Here is a 23,249-nt window from a genome sequence, read left to right on the forward strand (position 1 = left end):
GTGCTCACACAACAACGTGCAGGCTATGTAGGACTTTATAGATTCAGCATGGAGCTCTAACTCAGGCTTTACTCTGCAATTAGATCACAATTACTTTGGCATCATTTTAAAAATGTACATAGCCATCGCACCACCTTTAAGTCCACATCCAAACTCTGTGGTCTCATTACTCGGCAATTACAGTTAATCAATGGATTCCAATATCACGTTGGAACAATGTCAGCACCACTCAGCGCCTTTGCTCTGAGGTCATGTCTTTATCGCTCACAGATCACAGTCATTGGGCCATGACCAGAGTAACAAGCAGAGTGGAGAGAGCTGCAAAGGTTTACAAGCTTTTGCTAGCATGGCTGTTGTGTCCTACGACCTGGTGTGTGTCATAGAGGCCCTTTCAAAAGGAACTGAGGTGTGCACACAGGAAGAAAAACGCACTGTTTGCACAAGCAATATCATTTTCATTCAAATACATCATTCAAGCATCTTTCAACTTCAATTCTGAGGTTGAAACGTATTTGAGGAATATGCCAAGTGATGGAGGTTTGTCTATTCTGGAAGGGTGTGTGAGGGTGGGAACAAGGCAAGGGTTAGAGACAGTATGTGTACCAGAATGAGGCAACGTTCTACTACAAGACACAAAATCATAACAAGACCACATCCACACAAACACAGAAAAGAGGAACAGAAAGAATTGAGGGGAATGAAAACACAAGAGACAGCAGGAGTGCAGCAGGCATGACAGCACACACACACACACACACACAAAGGACAGGATAGGAGGCAGAAAGCAGTCATGCCAGGCAGGAAATCTGAGGTGCTGTTGGAGAGGGAGGGAGCAGAAACCAACGCCATGATGACGGCCGTAACGATGCATTAAGAACACATGCAGGAGTACCTCAGCAATGCTTAGGGTGGATGAACAGGAGGGGAGCCGCGCCTGGTGCCGCGAGAAAGAGAGAAAGAGGAAGGGAGAAGAGAAGAGGTTTAACAGAGCCAAAGCTGGGTTGAGCAGGGGACAGAGGCACACAGAGACTGACGGGCGGGGCAGACAGCGCCCTCTGTCTTTCAGGAGGACATCTGCATGACAGCTCTCTGTGTGACTGTCTCAGATGGGCCAAGGCAGCCAAGGGCATGAAGGACAGGACAGGACAGGACAGGACAGGACAGGACAGGACAGGACAGGACAGGACAGGACAGGACAGGACAGGACAGGACAGCAGGTATGAGTCGCATAGGGAATTATTCCACCATCAGAACAACAGGAGAACGGGTTTCATGGGAAAAAACAAACATCATGTCAGTTTTTCTTTTGCAGAGGATAAATGTATATTAAAGAACAACAACTGAGAGGATGGTGCATCTTCTATCTTGGTGAGCTTGGTTGTATACTTCTGTTATAGTACATCTCCTTACCTCATCCTACTCCTTCTGGTAAAATCCTCAAGTTTACAGCAGAAATACATGTTACAGCCGCTTCAGCTGTACCTCTTTACCCATTGTTGGATTAGCTGTGATTCAGGCAGAGTTGCATGCCAAGATGGCGTTGGATGGGGCTACCACACATGCCCAGTCTAAATCCCCACCATGAAAGTTAGCCCACAGGTCAATACAATTTCTTCCCCTCACATACAGCACGTTGCTGATGTGACAAACTGTAAACCGGAAATCACACGGGAAATAAAATGAACCAGGAAAAAGTAATGAAATTTATTTCTCAGACTGAAAACTACCAGCAGTTAGTGCTCCACTGGGGTCAGCCATGATTGGAGTGTTTTTTATTTTATGCTGTGGTAAGGCACTTTAAACAACAGTGCCTCCACCAAAAGGCACATGAAGACTTTTATTAACTCCCCTAATGAGGCTGGAAGGAGGTTATGTTCCAGCCTATTTTATGAAGATATTTCAGGAAGGAGCCCATAAATATCTGAGCATTTATGGACATATGCATCAGAGTTCAGAGGAGATCAGGTTCATTGCTCTTATTGTTCACAGTACAGTCCCGATGAAGTCATTCAGTGTGTGTCCATGACAGCTGCTGCACAGCATTTCATTCTGCTAGTTTGTCAAAATACCCAAAACAAAAACACCACATAAACACAGCCATCTGTGCTGGCACAGGTTCTTGCTGGTCTACAGTAGGAGCCTTCCAGATATGACATATCACTGGGAAACCCATTTAGAAATATTACATCCATTCCCAAAATAATGGCCAGCATGAAAGCCAAGCTCACTATGAATTATTAGCAAAGTCATTAGACAATCCCTGACCTTTTCTCATGAATCAGTAACATTTTACATCATATAATAAATAGTCTTCGTAAAGCAGGGCTGTCAAGGAGATGAGCATCCTATAATTGAAATGCTCTATATTCACAGCAGTTTCCCTTATCAAACTCATGGCTCAGATAATGGACGGAGGCAGGACACCACAGGGGGTTACAAATTGGAACTCAGGAGTGAACTATACAAGTTCCCCTAAATGCAGCAGCAGCAAGGCAGCCCTCTGTTAAAGCAAACCGACACAGAGCGGACCACTCTGACTGAAGACACACACACTTATCACATGAAGGTGTTACACAACAAGCCTTCAAAATGCTACATGTTGATAATGAACCAGGGTTTTACGATCTTTGTGCCATCGAAAATCTCACACACAGCAGCTTCTTGTTTTAGTAGATGCATTGATATCTAAGCGAAAGTACAGGTTGTAGAAGGGAGAGGACACAAACTTGCTTTTTCTAACAATAAAAAAGATTCAAAAGAAAAGCCACTCATGAATACCTGCTATTAGATTACACATCCATATAGATTCTGTTAGCTCCATATAAACATTTTGTGAATGACATCACTGTCTGACTGCGCAGGATCTTGATGAGTTCCTGTCTTTACTTGTCAAATTAAATGTCCATGCTGTCAGGGCTTTAAACTGATCTGAGGTTATGTGCTTACTGTCTCAAAGCAAGTTTGAAAAAGAAAACTTTCCCTTCTTTATCAATAATAAAGGATGAGAAAGAATCCACACCAGAAGAGTCAAACAAACCACAGCAGACCAGGAGCATGTGCTTCACACTTCCTCATTCGGCCCGCTCATTCATCACAGCCATGTCTATATGTATCAGACATTAATGAGCTACTGAGTGAATTTCAAAGCAGGGCAGCGAATGAGAGCTAACAGCTGACAGACCCATGTTAAGCAGCTCACCAGCTCCTCCAGCCCACATGGTGAATGAGCACACTCAGTGCAGCTGGTCAGACACTCTCATCCATTCCTCTTACTGCTTTTCACTTCCTGTCTGTCCTCTCCCCCTCGTCTTTTTCTGTCTGACTTGTCCTCTCTCTCTCTCTGTGTCTAGCTGTTCAGAGCTCTCTTGTACTCTTTCTATTTTCTCTTTGTTGCCCTGAAGCAAACTCTCTGAGTCAGTGAGCGTGAGTAACTCAAGACAAAGATAATATCACATACAGTGCACGCAAACTTCACACATACAGATGGGTGTTTATACTGCATGTGTGCAGAATAAACCCTACCGTAAGACATGCACAAATATTTTTTATAAGAAAATGTTTAAATACACACTGTGTTACATATGCTCTGTGCACACATGGGCAAACACTTCAGCTATTTTGACTTGAAGCCTAAAGCAATTTGACCCAAATGGTCTATGGGTACCACAAGCCAAATAAAGCCATGGAGGGCTGTGTATTAATCAGAGACAGAAGAGCACTTTCCTTCTGGCCAGAGCTACTTTCATCTGGTCTCTGCAACAATACATCACACGTATTATAATACATCCTATAAGACCCAGCCAGGAGAGTCACTTCACAGCTACATTAAAACCAATCTAGCTTTTCCATCCACTTATTAAAGTGTGTCCTGTTAACAGACGGGAAAACATTTACAGCATGCTGCAGTTTGACATTCATAGTTGCTTGTAAAGATCAGACGTTTCAGATTTTAAGAGGGAAAGAGCTGCACAAAAAGATCTCTTTATGAAAATGGGGTTCTAAGGTTTCTAATGAATGTTCGTGTTTTCTAAAACAAAATAATTTAAATGAATGAAATTGAGAGTTGTTTGCAATGATTTTAAATGCAAATACAACTAGAAAAAAATGGTGATATTGATATCTGGACTGGCTGTATTTGCTGTAGGTATTAAAGAAATATATCAATATCAGTTTGCCAAAGGTGTAATGGAGGTGCCTAAATTCTGATGAGAAAGAATGGTGGCTATACTATCAGAACACCCTCAATCTGACTGCAAATAAGTATATAACTGTTATTAAAATGTACTTTTTTTACTATTGTCACATTGGTTTACCTGTGTGAGAATGGCTCCATCTGAACTAGTTGCCTTAAAGCCAGTGACTTGAGAGCATATATATAAATATATATAATAAGAGAAGAATAAACACAAGTGTTTAAATGCCATGAGAGGCCAAAACAAAAGCAACATTGTTACCAAGGGCATTAAAGAGCATATGAAGTGTTGAGTTCATTACAGCCTGTACTTGAGGAAGATGTCATCCATCTTTGAATCTTCTGCAGACCTCTATCTGCCCTCTGAATGGACACATCAACAGTAACTGTTCAGTCAGACTCACATTTAACAGGATCAAATTATTAGTTTTAGTTGTAGTTTTCTGCTTCAGAATAACAAACTTTACTAAACCAATTTAGGGCAATGATTTTCAGACTCTGTACAACCCATCTATACACAATTAAGTTTTTTGACTCTTTTTTGCCACGCTAGCAGCACTGTAGTCCTAACAGGCACAGAAAATGCATTAACAAACCCTGCATGCATCAATTCTCTGCACACAGAAGGAACCATGTGTGAGAAGTAGTGTTGATAACGCTGCAAATTTATCGCTGTACCTGACATTTTCCTATCTGTGGAGTCATTCTCTACAGTTACATCGATATCCAGCTCCTTCTTCCTGTCAGCTGTTTAAAGCCATCATGGATTTTGAAGGTGCTGCTTTCACACTTCTTCATCCATATTGCCCTCATTTCCATTTACAGTACTGCTCCAGCTAAGCTGCTGTGTTAATGCCTGGAAGGAAGCACATGATAACAGCCAGGGACAAGAAATCACAGTGAAGACCTCAGGATGAAAAAGGGGTGTCTTTTTCCTGTTTTGCATGAATTGTAAGTTTCTGGAGATAAAAGCAGCAGCAGCATCTATTTCTGAGATGACAGATGTAAACACTGATGGAGTCCTATGAGGCGTCTTAACTTGCTCATCCTGTCTTTTTATATAAGCATGTCCACCATCCTCTAACACTGCAAAAAACACCATGACCACAATATCAGGCACAGGAGCCCCTTCCTCCTCTTCCTCATTCTGCAGCCCATTGCTAGTTTACGTTAGTGAACAACCCCATTACTCACCCTCCTACCTCCTAAACTCATCCACGGCCTGACACCGTGCCTCCTTCACACATAATCAACCTCATCAGCAGCAGCAGCAGCAGCACACACATGCACCAATATGTATACAAGAGCACAAATTATATTTACAAAACACACAATAATTCCACCCCCATGCTCACTCAGCTAATAATCCAAAATCCTTCACTTATTAAACAGGCACACAAATGACTTACACACACACACACACACACACAAACCTCCAAACCTGTAAACACTCTCAGATATGCAGGAGGAAAGACATTACTTACCATCTTCTGCCTGGAGTCGAATCAGAATAAGCTCCCCGGCACATACACACAGGCACACACACTTTTACACACTCACTAACTGTGAGAGGGGTGAGCGAGAGAGACGGTGAGAGAAAGAGAGGGAGAGAGATAAGAAGGGAAGGTTGGAGTGGGAAGGACGCACAAGAGAGCGAAACAGCAGCAAAGAAAAGACAATGAGGAGGAGGAGAGAAGAGGAGGAGGCTATATGGCTGCACATACGGTGGCGATGTGTGCTGGGCTGAATTGTACACGCATGACTGAGGTCTGTGTGCGCGCATTTCTGCGGGTGCATTTCCCATGAGCACTTCTGTTGAGGGAAATGACGGATGTGACTCTCCCTTACAAACTCTCACATCTCCGCTCCATGTCCTGCCTCTTTTTCTGTCACATTCATCCCGGGAACAAGGCCCGGGCTGAGGCTGACAGGAGGGGAACTACTGGACTCTCTGAAGACGGACAGATACAGACTGACAAACAAATGAGACGGACAAACGAACCATGACCTGACTGGACAAACCGTCCTCTGTGCATTTTCATCTCCCCTTCCCACCTCCCACTCTCTCTCAGTCCCTTGTCCTCTCTAACTCATCAGCAGTCTGTCTTTCACTCCCTCCCACTCTGTTCTTCTCTCCCTTTCGCCTTCCTTCCTTTCTTTCTTTCTCACTCACACCATCATAAATCCTCCACACCTCCCGCACAGGCCCAGAGACGAGGAGTCACTTTTATGAGCCTTACTGCATTGAGGAGGACAATAACACACACTCACACACACAAGAGAGTAAATACTGTCCGGTAAAACCAAACATGAATAATTTCAGGAGAAGACAAAGGCATATAACAAGTTCTATCTATCGTTTCCGTGGCACTTAGGCTGTAAAACAGCGCTGAAACGTCACACTGCGGCTTCGCCTCAACAGGCCAACAGAAACACACTCACCACTGCAGTACACGGTAAAAGATGCAATGTCACAGAACAAGAGAAAAATACCCCAGAGCATACACTCAAACAATATACTAATATGTTACATGTCTGGCCAACATATGATCCAATGCTCCAAACTTTACTACAAGTAGATAAACACATTGATACTCTCACAACCCAACCAACATCTGAAAGTTGAGATCTGATGACTGTAAAAGTCTCTTCTACACCGATAAAAGTTTTTACTGAATATAGAATTTCTGGATGTCAGTGTTTAATACTCTGTGATATATGGGACCCAGGTATTGATCTAAACTCTTTGATGGGTGGCCACCTGGACTTAAAATTGCAGCCAACCAAGATGTTTTCCATGACACATGAAAACCTTTATGCAACAGTATCATGATTCACTTAAAGCTACCGTGCAAAAGGTGTGCCTCACCTTTGTTGCTGTGAGAATAATTACACAACCTCTGTCAACATATACCAACAGTTGTATTTACCTATTCTCTCAAAGCCTGATACCTGATTTTTGGTGTAGGCTGTGAAGCTACATCTATTCTCTTTAAATACAAACTTATTGTCTTGAAAGTGTGTTGTCTTTACAGAGCTAGCGAGTTTCTTTTTTTTTTTATTTGGAGCATCAGGGACATTTTTTAGACTCCACCAGAAGCTTAAATATTCACAACTGCTTGAGTCTGTTGCTATGGCTGCCCTCTTTATAGCTCTGGCAAAGCAGTGTATGCTGGTAAAAGTAAAAGCACCACATCAGGAATGACACCACCTGTGGCATCCTGATCAGCACTGTGTCAATTTATTTGGCAATTTATGCTTGTATCTTAGCAGGACTACTTGTTCTTGTTGTAGATGAAGATAGTTCCTCATGACACTTGGCTGTTTGTTTGGACTCCTGTAGGTAAATTAATCAGGATCTGGTCTGATCACATAAAAGGATGTGAAAAGTGTCCCAGAAGGACTAGACTCCTTGTATAAGTGTTTCCAAGCAAAAATAGACAGACACACACATACATAAATAAATAAAGATGCCCATAAACACTTCACACAATCCAACAGAGCTCATCGACGGTATAAACTAACAAAGCCATGCACCCAGGAGACATTAGACCTGAGAACACCCCGTTTCATCCTTACACAGAAACACATGCACACACTCATTGTTTATTACATTCTGAAAGTCCTGTATTCCTCTGGGTTACAGGAACAGGAATCAGCCACACAGGCTTACAGGTCATTGATCCGTCACACTACAGCCTGCTGAGCTGACGCTGTAATGGAGCGCTTACGTACAGCCAGGGTATAAATCATTCATCCCCCGCTGTCAGATCCCTTCACTCTGTCAATGATCCCCAGTCACTACTCATTTGCAAATGATGATTCTGTGATCTGCGAACAGACCATGCTCAGGGCAAACTGCATGTGCTGTTATTTTTCATGCCTGGTTCACACATCACACTATCACATTTGTTTTGGCTGTTGCCCAGTGTTTGCCGGGGTACAGAATACTAAGGCTGCTCAATAGAACAAGGATGTACATCTGCACACAAAGTAAATAAATAAAAAGGACAAAATAGTGCTGCTAAAAAATAATCAGCAACATTTTTTACTATTTATCATTCAGAGCTTTTATTAAGCTCAACCTAAAAAAAATAATTAAACTTGTATAAAAGCCACTCAAAACTCATGACTTAAGTAATCAACTAGCTCATCAATTGTTAACTGGTAATTACATTAATCAGAATTAAATTATTCAGAAAGAGTCAGATAAGCCAGTCACAGAAAGTCTGCTAAATTAAGGAATTAACCGTACTAAAGTAATCAAATCTTACCCACTCCATACTAATGTTTACTCATTTGTAAATAAGTATCTTTTACTGTTTGAGTGCACATGCTCTTGCTTGTGGCCAGAATGACCACAATGTCAAAACGTCCACACTGAAGGTTATGGAAGTGGCGTGGGCTGAATTGCTCTTGTGACTCACATCAATTTCCTCGTAGATGTCCATAAGCCGTGGCCTTAGCTCCAAAGCCATACATCAAACTGTTAATCAAATAATATGCTATATAGGACCTGTTCAGAATGAGGCTGTGTCCTCTACTGTAGGTGCACAGCCAGCACCTGGAAGTGTTTGTGCAAAGGCACCATGAGAGAGTGAGAGCTTTGAATACTTTAATCAAAATAAACGCCAATATCTGACAAGTTGATGGGATGTTTGGAACAGTATACAACACACAGAGCATAAATAATGTTTGCACTTGCAGACGCAGGGAGATCAAGGTGAACGCTCTGACAGAGAAGGGGAGCTGAGATGGAAGGGCAGCAGAGAAAACACTCATTAGAAATGCAAAAGTTTAAAAGTGATTTTTGATAACTCATAAACAATAAGCATGACTGGTTATTGATACTTTAATCGACAGCCTTTACAAACAGACAAAACAACTGCATAATACCAATGAAATATGAGACTCTCCTTCAAAGGACACATCATCCTTTGAACATTCCTCATTCACTGACAAGAGTCACTCTTGTCAGGTGACAAGTCAAGTCACCTGACAAGAGGAACAGGTAGATAGACAGCTTCAAAGAGCAGCCACTAACTGTATAACAGATATAAACTGGAAACATGGAGGAGCAGATGGCAGAACAGATATCCCTTCATTTAAAATAAATTCCAGCAACAAACATGCTGCGAAAGCTCTCCTGCAACCCAGAAAGTGGTCCAGAAATGCATAAGATTGTGGCTCCACTTGCCAGAGGAACGGCTCCTGGGATTCCAAGAGACACAACAACAACAATAACAACAGCATGGGCTGTTAAAACACCCCTCTAAAATACTGAGAAAATATGCAGCAGCATTTGGTGTATTTTATATTTTATTGTCATATTTTATGTCTCAGCAGACCAATGCACATAGAAATTCTAATCACTTCAGTAAGAATAAGAACAGGAGACATAGCCCCAAACACACACACACTGTCAACCATCCTCTGAGTCAAAGCCCCATCTCCAATATGCTTCATTAATCCAAACTCACCATTACATAACTGTACTAAATGCTCACAAGAGTGGAAGGGTACAACTACTCTCCCTGTGTCTCCTCATGAATGTGTATGTGTGCACACAAGTAAAAGACAGTGTGACAAAGAAAGAAAATCTGGTTACATGAATGCTTGTGGAGCTGTTCAGTTTGTAATCCTTTGTGCCTGCTTGATGTGTGTGAGCTGTGTGTATGTGAGCCGGACTGTTTCTCTCTTGTCCGTGTGCGTTCTCAATTGTTGCTCTGCGGACAGGGTTGGACATCAGTTGTTACACATGGCAGACTTTACTGTATGTTTAATAACCTATGAGAACTTACAGAGATCCTCTGACACACACGTGTAAACAAACATTTTCACTCTGTGAACATTTAAATGCAGCTTCTTGCCATCACAACATGTTAAAAGTCACAGCCAGAAGGTGACAAATGTTGCTTGAGCTAGCAGTGCTGAGACACGACCCGTGTGTGTGTTTATGCATGTTTCCATTTGGCAGAAGAGCGTTCCCCTGCTTGTGCTTTGCTCTGTGAGCTGTGGTGTCGGACCAGCTTGTATGGGACCTGTGGCAGCAGCTCTGGCAGTGACAAGATTAAGACCTACTTCGTACCTTCTCCTCTCAAAGCCAACACGCAGTGCTGCCAACAAGACCCAGCTAACAAACTAACACAGCCCACAGTGGCACATGAAATGCATCAGTGAACAGAGCCGTTCTGGCTGTGGCTCCAGGGACATTGTGTACATACTGTCGGCAGCCGCTCGCAACGTGGGAATTTCAAAAGAACATATGGCACCTTGTCGCTGGGAAACAGCCTGTGTCAGAATCTAAACAAGCTGAGACCTATACCTAGAAAAGCCATTAACTGTTATCTGCCAGACACACGTGCAGACATGCACATTGCACCCAGACGCTGACTAATATAGCTGGCACGTGATCGTGACAGGCTGGCCATCCACTCAAACTGGGTCACTGACGAAGAAAGACTTCACAGATGACGTGTGTGTGTGTGAACTTGTATGTTGTGGGAAGCAAGAAGGAGGGTGGGGGGGGGGGGGGGGGGTTCAGTGGAGCTAGCAGCAGCATTAAAGCTCCCCATTGTCCAATTATTTACAGTTCCACACTCTGCGGCTCAGCTGAGGTCAGAAACACCTTGGCAATGTCTGATGCTCTCTAACCATCACACAGTGGTATAAATAGTGTGAGCTGTGATCTCTACATGCTGAGCAGAGGCAGAGTGCAGGTGAATGGTGTATTCTTGGGGGTCAAATTTAAACAAATTTCACCCAAATTTTACTGCTATTATTATTATCACAAAATAACAACAGCTAGAATCATGGGAATAGAAAAGTGTTGCTTAACAACACACCGAGCAGGATGGACATTTACCAGATCCTAAAGCCAAAAATTCAACACTTTTTCAACTCAGTACTCCACATCATGCCTGATTGTTTTTTACTTTTGGTGTAAGAACTGCATTTATTTAAATGTTTAGATTTCTAACCAGACTTAAAACAGGCTGCTGGGGTTCATCATCTCTCTCTGGCTTTTCACCACTTGACTATATGAACACCCAAACAAGGCTCAAAGAGAGAAACAAAGAGCGCTCCTCTTGGCTGCTTCCTCTGTTGCATGACCCGTCCATGCACCCACCCTCCCTCCTCCTTCTCTAACATCACATCCCTCTGTTCCCATGGCAACCCCCCTCATCTATTCCCATGGCACCTGCCTGCTGTCCGGGAGACACATGGAGACGTGACACAGACAGATGAGGTGTGTGTGAGAGAGAGAAAGAGAAGGGGAGACAGAGAGTTGACGCCATTTGGTATTTTTAAAACCTGCAGGAGAGATCAGTTAAAACAAAGACAGATACTAGGACATTTTGTACAGTGATTTGTTGACTTTTTATCAAGAACTGTGTTCAGTTAGAGTCACATTAAGACAGTGTGGACAGAATATGTAAGTATCCTGTTAAAGCAAGGACAGAGAAGGCATATTGTAGGTCACAGGTAAGTGTAAAAAAAACACTTCAATTTTGTAGGCATCCAAGCATAAGAACCACAACCTGCTGTCTCTATAAACACTCACACACAAACAACAGGGGGTTTAACATGTAAAACACGCAGACACAGAACATACACTTTGTGATGCTGAGACATTGAAACCAGTCAGTGTGTGTGCTTCATGTGTGACCATGTCGTTTGCCCCATTTTTGTAACTGATACAAAAAACAATTCAATTAAACAAAATACAAAACAAAGAAGAAAAGCACTAAAATCAGAAGTTTTGTTAATGAGAGTGATTCATTCAGCCTTACACATTTGAACACAACATGAGAGAACCTACAATTAGCATGGTAGATCTGTGAGAGACAACCAGCAGGGCTGAGAGAAGGGAAAATGGGCTAGGGTAGACAATGTGTGTGTAAGTACATATTTATGTTGCTGAAAGTGTACAGTATGTCCTTGTACTCCTGGTGAGAACATGTTTTTAGTTTTAGAGTTTGGCAAGAACTTTTTAGTTGCTTATTTGGAGTTCTGATATAGGATTTGTGTTGGGTCCTCTCTTGGTCTTAACAAAGATCTACATGAGCTTCTGCAAGAGGGTCGTGCCAATATCTGACACTTCCACACCACAACTTTTGATCATGCAAGTTACATTGCTTAATAACAACAGAACCACCTATAAGACTTTAGTGCTGTCATAGTGAATGTGTGTGTAAAATATTGATGCAAACACATCTCTACACATTGTGTTCTCCCAACCAATCAGATTGATGCTAAAGCTTTAGGTTAGAGTATGAAATAAGGATATATGTACAGCAACAGCTGTGTCTGTGTGTGACAGGCGTAATGTGTGTACTTACTTTGGGTGTGGGACAGGAAGCGGTAGAAAGGCGGGACGTGGCCTGGGCGCGGGGTGACTCAGAGGGCGTGGTGCTAAGAGAGGCTGCGTCTCTGGGCAACACCTGCACACCCCGCGAGATAATGGAGTCTGGGATCTGAGATCACACACACAAGCATACGCAGACACACATGCACACAAAAACACCACACACACACACACACACACCATAAACCCATAACACACATACTGTATTGACGATTCAATAAGACACATGTGCATATAAACAGTCCAGACACTTTAAACCTACACACACATGACAACAACATGTTTCTTTCACAGACTAGATGAAAGTGACCAAATGATGGTGGACATTTTTGGATGATGGATTCTTACCCGCATCATTCTGTGACTGGACAGTAAGGTGGGATGTTACCATGACAACAGAGCCATAAAGCAGGGTCCTAGCTGCAGGACAGGACAGGATGATGGGCATGGATAGAGACATATTTGATGTTACATGCGAATGCACAGAATAGACACACATAGATGCATGGAGGGACAGACTGCTGATATAATGAATGGTATGTTAAAGGATAAGTACCTTATTTTTCAAAGCTTTAACCTGGTGCTGCTAGTATTTGAAAAACCTTCAAATATTATGATGTAACTAACTTTTTAATAACAAGCTACAGAGTAATCAGTTTTGCCTTCATGTACAAAAAGTCATCAGAAAGCAGACTCTATGTTAGGTTCCATTTATAAAGGAACTTTCTAGCCTATAAAGTGACAAGAAGTGTCCACAACCTGGTACAAAAACTAGCTTGGTCCATGAAGTAAGTTTCTTGTGGAGGCTCTCAGAGCTACCTATCTGCTTCATCCACCCACCCACTAAGCTCCACTCATGCTCCACAGGATCAAGCCAGGTACTGTTAAGATGGCAACAACCGAAGCCAGCAGCTCAATGCCCAATGGCTGAGATCACAGAGGGTTCATCCATCTTTATAAACAGTCTATCCTTATCAGTACATGAACATTTTTCTTCCACGTAGGAAGTACTCAATACAATGAGCATGTGTAAAGTAGGTACCGTAATTCTATTTGGGTGGTCATTGATTACTGCTAAATGCCACACATGACCTAGATCCATGGAAAAAAAACACCTCAAGGAGACTAGGCAGTGAAAGAAGAAAACACTGCAGCTCATACTGTAAAACCTACAAAGCAAATGTTGTAGATCATTAAATGCCAAAGTCCTGAGAGGGACGTTTGGCTGTGCACTTCCTGTTTTTGAAAAGAACATGTATCACAGATTTTTTAAGGTATAAATGATTACCCAGATGAATGTGAAGCCCGGCAGGAAGCAGAAGTAGCAGCAGCACTAAGATGCGGGCTGAGAAGCAGTAAATCAATTATAAGTGCTATCTGCAGCATTTTTTAAAGACCAATTTATTATGATCAAAGATCATGATGGCAACTTAGCAGCCTGGATCAGCAGCAGTTCAGTACAAATCCTTTGAATTACTGCTTTCTAAAAAGGATGACGCATCTTACAAAACTACACTCTGTTATCCTCACATTTAAACACAGGCTAATGTTATTGTTAAGTATGCTCCACATATCCTTCCCCTGTTGATATCTACATTTTGGCTTGAAATGATTCAATGACAATGACTTTTTGATGTGAAAGTCACCTTTAACATAGATTTGTATGAAGGACAAACAGATGCATTTGGAGATGGCAGTTTAAAATGATAGAAGACTCTCCTCCCCCCTGTGCTGTTACCTTGGCGGCAATGGATGCAGCAGTGATATGGGAGGAGGAGCTGTCCTCGGTAGACGCAACACCGCTGTCCTTTTTCTCCTCGTCCTCCTCCTCGCATTGCACGCCTTTGTCCTCTGTCTGGCGCCGTGGCGAACTGTTGGGAGGTGGCGATAGGGGCGGCGGGGGCGAAGGCAGGTCCTCCAGCTCGTCTGCTGCCTCCTTTACCTTCACCACTGCGTCCCGGAGGAGGTCGATGGCGTGCGGCAGCGCTGGAAGGATGAACTGGAAGCATTCCTGGAAAAGTAGAGTTAAAAGTCAGTGCTAAGACAATGGCATCTCGATTGAGGCAGCATGAACAAAATAAAAAGAAGGTAAAACATATATATCCAGAAAGAGTGAGCCGAAAGAAGAAACAAAACACATCTGAAACATCTTGGTTTGTTGAAGTAGGAAAAAAGTAGCATGTGTTTACACTGAGGGAGAAAGGAGGTGACACATCTTACAAAACATAACAAAATATTTTGAGAATATGTGACGAATAGAGGCATGGGACAGTTGATCAGGCCTCAGCAGAACACAGCGCCTACCACTGGCCATCTTTCTGCTATCGTCTGCTCGTCCCTGCCTCCCTCCATCTGTTCCCCTCTCTGTGTGTCAGTGTGCCTGTGGGCTCCTCGGCTATGCTAAACGCTCGATTCTCCTCACTCCCAAGACAAGAGCTAATCTGTGAAATTATTTATCTTCCTGTGTATCTTCCTGTGTATTTTAAGCATTGAGAAAAATACATTATTAATCCCCCCCCACACTTTACACTGGCTGTGAATGGGCTTTTGGAGCAACCTTTCAACTCTGCAATGTGTTTGTGCATATCACAGGCACGATTAAATCTGACAGTGTTGACCTTGATATGACTAAATTTAGATTCCATAAATCCACATTACAATTCATGCATTCTCTATAAGACACACAAAAGAAAGAGTAGAAGCACTCCTGAGATGAAACAGATTGACAAGGTTAATTTCAGGTAGTCAGCCACGAGTCCAACAGCTCTACTTCACAGCCGAAGGCTAACCTTTACACCCCACTCCCCTACCCCCACACCCCTCAGCACACAGTAGACTGTTTACACCTCTTGCTGGCATGTTTGAAGCCCATATCTGAGCGTTTTGTGGAAGCTATGGAGTGAGGAGCGCCGGCTGGGATGAGGTGCAGTGGGCAAAAGAGGAAGCGAGGATGGTGTCAAGAACCTGGAGAAATTCCTGCTTTCCTGATTTTATTGCATGGTAGGAAAATTTTCTAAGGTACACCAGGAGTGTTTTTTTTCTGTCCTTTTTCTCTGTTTTGTCCTGGAGGAGAGTAACTGTCAAGAACACTAAAGAGCAGAATCTCTGGATATATACTGCCAACGGATGAAAAAACACCGACGAGAGAGAGAGAAAGAGAGAGAGACAGAGAGAGATAGAGAGAGAGGGGAAGGCACTGCTGTTCTAAAAGCAGGGATGAGAGAAGATGACAGACAGAGACAGAAAGAGAGAGAGAGATATCTGGAGAGATAAAGAGAAGCAGTGAGAACTGACAAAAAATGAACAAGTGAGGCAAAGAAATGGGGACAGTAGAGAACAAGAGAAGCAACAATAGCCAGCATAGACTTACAGTAAATACAGCAATGTCTACTAATGTGTAATGCTTCAATGTGTACGTCATCAGTCACCTCCTACAGTCTGACGAGTAGATTTATAATACAATGTCTTTTGTATTTCAGTGAAAGTACCAACCGACCGAAGTGAAAACATTAAATTACAAGTTTATATAAACTAACGTATGTGGGGTGTTAACAACTGAAATGTGATGTCATCACCAAAAAGTTTAGTTTGTTGTTTTTTTTTATTTTACGTTTTTGAGGTGGTAACAAATTTAAGCAAAAAAAGTAGGATGGGTCGCAAAATCATTGAGATGAATAAATTCAATTTACATGAGAGTCATGAGAGCTGATGATTCAGCCTGCTTTGTGTGATTGTTGGAATGTAGGACACTACTGAATAGCAGCGTGATATATGTAGGAAGCATGCTGTGCTCTCAGTGCTGAACTCACTGATGAAGGCCACTGCAAAAAGCATTTTTCAAAAAATCCTAATTATAATTTAAAACTATGAATTTTTCTACGGAGGTGCAGCTTTGTATTCCACAAAGGCCTCACCAATGGTTGTTAAATGCATCGCTCTCATCTGTGGAAGACTTCCCGCTTATCACCATGATTCAGCTCTTTAGCAACCTGCAGTCAATACTAACATTTAAAAGTTTAATCTTCAGTCCGTTTTCCCACTGTGTTCCAAGAAGCCACCTGTTGCATCCTTCAGCACAAAGGAAAAGTACGTTCAGAATGGGACAGCCATAATACACTTTATGAAGGATGCAGCCCCTGAACCGAGATACAGCTTTAGAGCTTTGGCTAAAGTGGCCCCTGATTCTAGGATATATGTTATAAATTTTATAATGACGTAACAAACTATGCAAACATAATGCACACATACATACAGTATATTCTGTATTGATGTATATCTGTAGTGTTGAGTGAGTTCAAAGAGACAAAATTAGCAGCTAAATGATGTGGAAGCACCACTCTGACATCGGGGCCTTCATCTGGCTAGCTCAGCTGGACTTCAGCGTAATCTTTATGACAGGAGATCGTCGTAATAAAAGCCTGCAATGAGCTGCTTGTGCTGTTAACTTTAACTGGGGGTTGATGAGGGAGACACTAATATGGCAGCAGATGGGGGAGAGGAGGTGTAATTGATTGAAAGAAATACTAAAATCGATCAGGAGAGGGCGCGTAATGAGACAGAGACAGATGTGCAGGTCAAAACAGCAGGGGGAGAGAAAGAGGGAGGAGGAGACAGATACACACACATACTGTATACATGCAGGCATTACAGTACCCAAATATGAAACCACAGCCACACGTGTGGTTCAAAGCAGAAAAACGTCACAAACCAAATACCATGAAACACCAAAACACACAAACCTCTATGCACAAATATAATCATTTTATGTGTGTGTGTGCATCGTACAAAACACACTTGTGAACATTTTTATTGTCCATCTGTTCGCACTGCTGCCTGACCTACAGTAACACTGACACCTACGAGAGAAAGCGGATGTTGTTGCAGCTGGTTGCAATGTTCCCTACCTGGGAGCCTTTCTTGCTTCCTGGTAGGTTAATGATGAGTGTCTTCCCTCTGATACCACACACAGGTCTGTAAACACACAAACATGGAGAACATTTAAACCAATTCAGAAGGTCAGAAGTGCAGAAGGACCTCAGGTGATAAATATACTGTAGAGGAGTCTCTTAAAACAGCAGGAGGGAGCTGTGCTGTACAATATTTACATTCAAAGGCTCTACCGAAAAAAACTGCTGAACTGCCTACCTCTGCTGATCACATTTAAATACAGTAATTATAATGTCAGGTCACAGGACATTTTAGTGTGGAAGCTTGGAATTAGTAGTTCCAAGCACACTCTATTATTAGTAATAGATAAAATAGAGGAGAAAATAACTTGTTAAGTTAAGTTAGTGTCGGACCTGGATAGCATGCCTAGTGGTGTGACGTTGAGGGATCCCATCAGCATTGCCAGAGACATCCCTGGAGCCTCGCGCTCTATCACCTCTTTAGTGGCCTGGAGAGAGACGAAGAAGAGAGTTGTTAGTGTGTGTGATGGTAGTCTGACCATGTGAGCAATGCCCTGTCAACAACAAACATCAGTGCTGTTCCTCCTCCAAGACATCTGCAGTGCTGTTCATTAGGGGTGCAAGTGCAATTTATTATGTCGAATGTTTCAGCACATCTTAATAAATGCAGCCATCAAAAAAGGTTTTTGCACTCTATAAATAAACTCAGGGACTGTAAGGTTAAGATACGGCTTTAGCTGGCTATATTTCTGTGTATTCACACTTTTCCAGCCAAACTTTTACAGGGACTTTTAAGGAATTACCTTAACATTCTGTTTATTTGTGTGTGTGTGTGTTTGTGTGACCAATGTTGATGCGGCATATTCCTGACAGATCGATAGCGAAGAAGACAGCGTCTTCTCCTCCAGCTGTGTGTGTTGGGTGTCCTTGAGTTGAGTGACACTTCAAACGCACCATTAGCGAGGGAGAGGGGAGAGAAAAGACTTCAAAGGAGAGGAGCCACTGATGAGCATCTGAGGCTTGGACTCAGGAGAGGAGAGGGGAGGAGGAGAGAGAGAGAGGGAGGGAGGATAGGAGTGTGGGAGGTGAGGCGGGATTTATACTTGTTATACAAAGTCACTGATTGGAAGAAGGCTGGATGGGTGGTTTGACAGTTCAGTGCATTCTGACGAAGTGTAAAAGATGTATGATTCTGTTCTTCTGCTTGTTGATGATTTCTTAATTACATCTGTTTAATGAGAGTGAGGCGCTGCATCACAAGGACAGCAGAAGGACTCTTAGATTAAGTGGGTGTGTGATGAAATATTACCATGTGAGATCCTAAAAAAACTTCCACTGGCCAAGGACATATGTAAAGTTCAGACTGATTTTCCTTTTTTGTTTTCAAACTTACACCAGTACAGTCACGTAAAAAAATATAGTAGGACGATATGTCGCTTCACATCTTTTGCATTTTTTCACAATAACAACAGGATCATTCAAAGGATTTAAATGGGCAGCAAAACATCCACCTGTTGCATCCTTCACTTCTAGGCTAGAGACTTGTCACACTAATGTAATGCAATTGGTTTTTAAACTCCTTCTAGAGGTGACCTTGCAGGAGCCTGTGCAAAACAGAAAAACCAAACCAACCAAATGTGCTTGCATGAAGACAGCAACTACATGTATCTGAGCAGCTACAGCTGTCTATTCACATTTTTTCCTCTGTATTTAAACGGGTTCTTAAACCACTGGTGCTGCCCATGTTAAATATAGTTTGCACAAACAGCTGTCCAACATTAGAATTATTCAATGTTAAAAGGCTTGACTGCATATTCCTTATTTGGTTAAATCGATACTGAGTGCTAATGGATGCTCTGTACAAATAAACATAAGACAATACAAGATTTATGTTCCCTCATAACAAAACAATAAAATACAAATCTGCACTTAAATAAAGACATGCAGTGTAATCTGCTACTTCTGTCCTGCCTGCAGCAACAACAGAATACAGCCATGTGTCGTATACAGCCTTCAAACACACACACAGACAGAGAGATATCGCCGTCTTCAGCATACAGGGTTGAATCAGATAGCAGGTATTATCAGTGACTACAGTGTGCACGTGTCTTCCCCCTTCCAGGAAGGTTGCTGCTGTCTGCCTTGATTGATGAGGACCAACGATACTGCTGAGAAGCATAGCTCATCCCCTGCCAAATCACTTGTATGTGTGTGTGTGAGGTTGGTTGAGTACGTGTAAAGACTCTGTGGACGTCCTTGCATATGTGAAGATATGCTGTGTGCATGCAGAGAGCTTCCACACACACATAATAAAACTTTATGACACGAAGCCAGTTATTTCTAGTGGTAGTCACAATAGGTAAAAAGACACATCATACTGCTGTTGTTTTTGTAATGCAGCATAAATGTACTTCTTTTATGTGACCCCCATATAACACAGCACAACAAAAAGATGATTCTAAAAAATTACTTTTCAAAAACAAAATAACTCACCTCTGGTGTGACGTCTCTCGGGGCAAAGCCGGTGCCTCCAGTAGTGAGAATGAGGTTGAGCTCCTTTTCGTCGCACCAGTCCACCAGTGTCTCCTGTTGTTGAGTGAGTGAGCAGACACACACACACATGAAATTATTTACTATGAAAACTCTGGCTGCTGCAGATAAAAAGAAACACAGACAGATGGCACTTACCTTAATTTCATCTATCTCATCTGGCACTATCTTGTAGGCCGCGATCATACCCCCCAACCTGGGAAAAGAGGAGATAATCATTAGATTACAAACCGTCATCCATAACTGAGATACAAAACAAGATACTTTATTGATCCCTGTGAGGAAATCCTAAAGTTGAAAAGGTCAGCTAGGGAAGCTTTCTTTAAGTTAGCAGAAGACATAAAGCAGAACCTGCCACAGATGGAGGTGCAGATTTGGAAAGCTGTGGGCTGACTTATGTTTAAAAGCAACAAACATCCCTTTAAAATAAGAGCCATATCTTCTGAATGGAATGTCCTCTGTCTTTGCAACCAATTATACTGTAATGCTGCAGGGACTCTAAAGATGTATAAAAATGAAATGTATTGTAAGAGAGAAACGACAGAAAAGACAGTCAAGTGAGACCAAAACAGAGGCAGGGACGAGAGACACTGAAACACAGCAGTAAAATTGAGGAGAGGGAGAATGCCCTTGAACATCGCCTCCTGAAAGGATTTTCCACAGGATGGCCCAGAAAGGAGGGAGCTCTGACGAGGACGGGACTGCAGCTGCTTAGCAACGAGCTAGGGCGACCTCTTGTGGCCAGTTTGAGTAGAGCAGCAAAAAAAAAACCAAGATCCCCCAGGCTCAAGGTGAAGGCTTTGCAGACACCCCTTATATAACCCTTTTCTTTTTTCAAAGAGCGCTATTTTTGGGAGGCTACTGCATCATATTTCCCCTCCGTCAGCCACTTAAACGCCATGATACCCTCTTGCAGACAAATACCTACAAAAAAAATTAAGAAACATCCACTATTTTTTTTTGTCTTTCAGATACTTTTACTTCTGAGTTACACATCGTATACCCTGGAAGTATCATTCACCAAATCCATCGGCTCTGCTCAGTTTTCAAGCTGTGCAACGGAGCAGCAGAGCGACACGCTTAACACCACAAATACTGCAGCAGGCATGCATAAAGTCAGAGCATGCAGCTCAGACGGAAGCTGTCTGCTACTGACAAAAGATGCAGAGTAGTCAGTAAGAAGCATTTAAGAAGTACTTTTTCACAATACACTGCACATGTAGAGCTACTTAGAGCATCTGATAACTTGTGCATCCACACACAACTTCCCTGCTGACGTCCCTGTGATGGCATGAGTGATTTACTTCTCTTGATGTGCTCAGAAGGGAGGAGGGATTTTTGGCATCTCTGTATGTGTCTGTGTGTGTTTATATGCGTTCATGCATGTGCACTCGTCTGTTTATATGTGTGTGTGTGTCTGCGTTACACCTCGGGAGAGTTAAAGGAGCTGTCAGGACAAATCACCTCTCTCGCTCTCCTGGGGTTTTTATGCCTCTCTGTTTCAGCCCAAATGAAAATATGCTCAACACAAATAACTAGGGTTCCTTTCCTGCGTTTCCTAGGCAACCCCTTCTGTCTGAAGCCCTCTAGTTGCTGTGTTGTTCGTCGTGAGAGAGAGTGCGTGAGAGTTTGTGTGCCAGTGAATGTTTGCGTTTTTTTTTGTAACTGTCGGGGATGCCATTTCTCTGCAAAAGCAGCAATATGTTGTTGACTGGACAATTTTGAATGTGTGTAGGAGCAGACTTTGTTCCAGTTTGCATAGTGTGCACATATGTGCGTGACAATACACCATAGTGAAAGCTAATTAGTGAGTACAATTCTTAATATGGGGATATGTATGGACAGTTTCCATCTGTATTTGCATATTGTATTGCTATGCCAAGCCTATGTACATAATATGGAAATAGTTTAAAATACCGCATATCTGTATTTACTGTAAATACTGCACATGTATTTACAGTGTATACAAAGGCTACATTTTGCAGTATGTCACCCAGCATATTTTAATCATGCTACTCTGACTTACAAATCTCTGCATAGCAAAAGTTATGTCACATGCCTGCAGCTGCAGAGACACATTGCCACATTGACCAGCATGTCAGAAGAGATCTCTGTGGATGCCATTTGTGGGTAACCCTAAGTAAGAAATATAGCACCAACCATTCTGTCAACAATATTTAAATTTGGACATACACACTGCGACAGATGCACACAAGAGTTATATTAATTTGTATACTGCTTGCAGTTTGTAGTTTAGAGGGCAGATGCAGGGTGTATTCAGATTAAAAGTAAAATACTTGATCCTGAAAACAAGGACTGTGAGCATTTGTTTCCACCTACTGTGGAAACAATCAACCAGGCACAGATTTGTAGGTGGGATTAAGAATAGAAGCTGCATTCTCATACACATGCTACAACAGCAGTTAGCATGTCAGACAGAAAAATAATTTTGTCCCAGTACAAAGTTATATCAGATGGCAAATACAAGGATAAATCCAGGCAACTTTGATTTACAGATATAAGACAAAAGAAAGTAACAACTCTTAATCATCGGAATTGTTTGAAGAAGACACACTGGCTACCTGAGCTACCTGCTAACTTCTGGCTAACAGCTACTGTCAGGTGAAAATGACATCACCTGAATTGACACATTAACCAAAGACCTGCACTATCAAAGGCATCATGTCATCAGATTGATTATTAATATTAGGCACACACATGCACAGGATGGCAGGTAGTATTTATATGTAGCATGCAAGAATATGCATACATGTGTGTTTCAGAATGAGTGGTGTCTGCAGATGGAGTGCTTGGCTGTATTTTTGGGTGGGTATGCTCTGAATTGAGGGAAGCCTATTAGAGGGGAAAGAGCTGCAACATTTTAATCTCAAAAACCCATCTCTGTCTCTTTCTACTGCAGGGGGTTATGACATATAAAGCTCTTCTTCAAACTGCAGGCCGGAGGTAGTCAGCCTGGAATAAAGGCTTTTTTTGCTCGAGGTGTGGACAAATCCTGATGCGGATGGAGAGAGGGAGTCGAAGGAGGACGAGTGGGGCAGGCAGGCAGGCAGAGTGAGATGAGGGGTGCATGTGGTGGGGGTAGGTGGGGAGGGAGCATGGTAGTGGTTTTGGCCTGAAAGCCTGGACGCCTCGGCCAAATCTTTCTATGAATAAAAGAAGAGCACAGAGAAGAGGATAAAGAGAGGAAGACAGAATAAGAAAGAGAAGCACA

General features: G+C 42.4%; 1 protein-coding gene across 6 annotated transcripts in view; it reads right to left on the reverse strand.

The window, feature by feature from the left end:
- The window catches only part of gphnb (gephyrin b), a 67,249-nt gene that overhangs the window by 16,520 nt on the left and 27,480 nt on the right, over positions 1–23,249 (reverse strand). For 4 of the 6 annotated variants that reach the window (XM_028397530.1, XM_028397528.1, XM_028397526.1 and 1 more), the window contains 7 exons: positions 20,156–20,213; positions 19,961–20,053; positions 17,861–17,955; positions 17,465–17,531; positions 14,299–14,571; positions 12,535–12,669; positions 893–934 (listed from right to left, as the gene is read on the reverse strand). In XM_028397530.1, coding sequence (XP_028253331.1) covers positions 893–934; positions 12,535–12,669; positions 14,299–14,571; positions 17,465–17,531; positions 17,861–17,955; positions 19,961–20,053; positions 20,156–20,213 — 763 coding nt within the window. The remainder of the gene's footprint in view (positions 1–892; positions 935–12,534; positions 12,670–14,298; positions 14,572–17,464; positions 17,532–17,860; positions 17,956–19,960; positions 20,054–20,155; positions 20,214–23,249) is intronic. The other 2 variants (XM_028397531.1, XM_028397529.1) reach the window with 1 other exon arrangement.

The sequence above is a fragment of the Parambassis ranga genome, chromosome 24, assembly GCF_900634625.1.
Source record: "Parambassis ranga chromosome 24, fParRan2.1, whole genome shotgun sequence".
NCBI classification, from domain to species: Eukaryota; Metazoa; Chordata; class Actinopteri; family Ambassidae; genus Parambassis; species Parambassis ranga.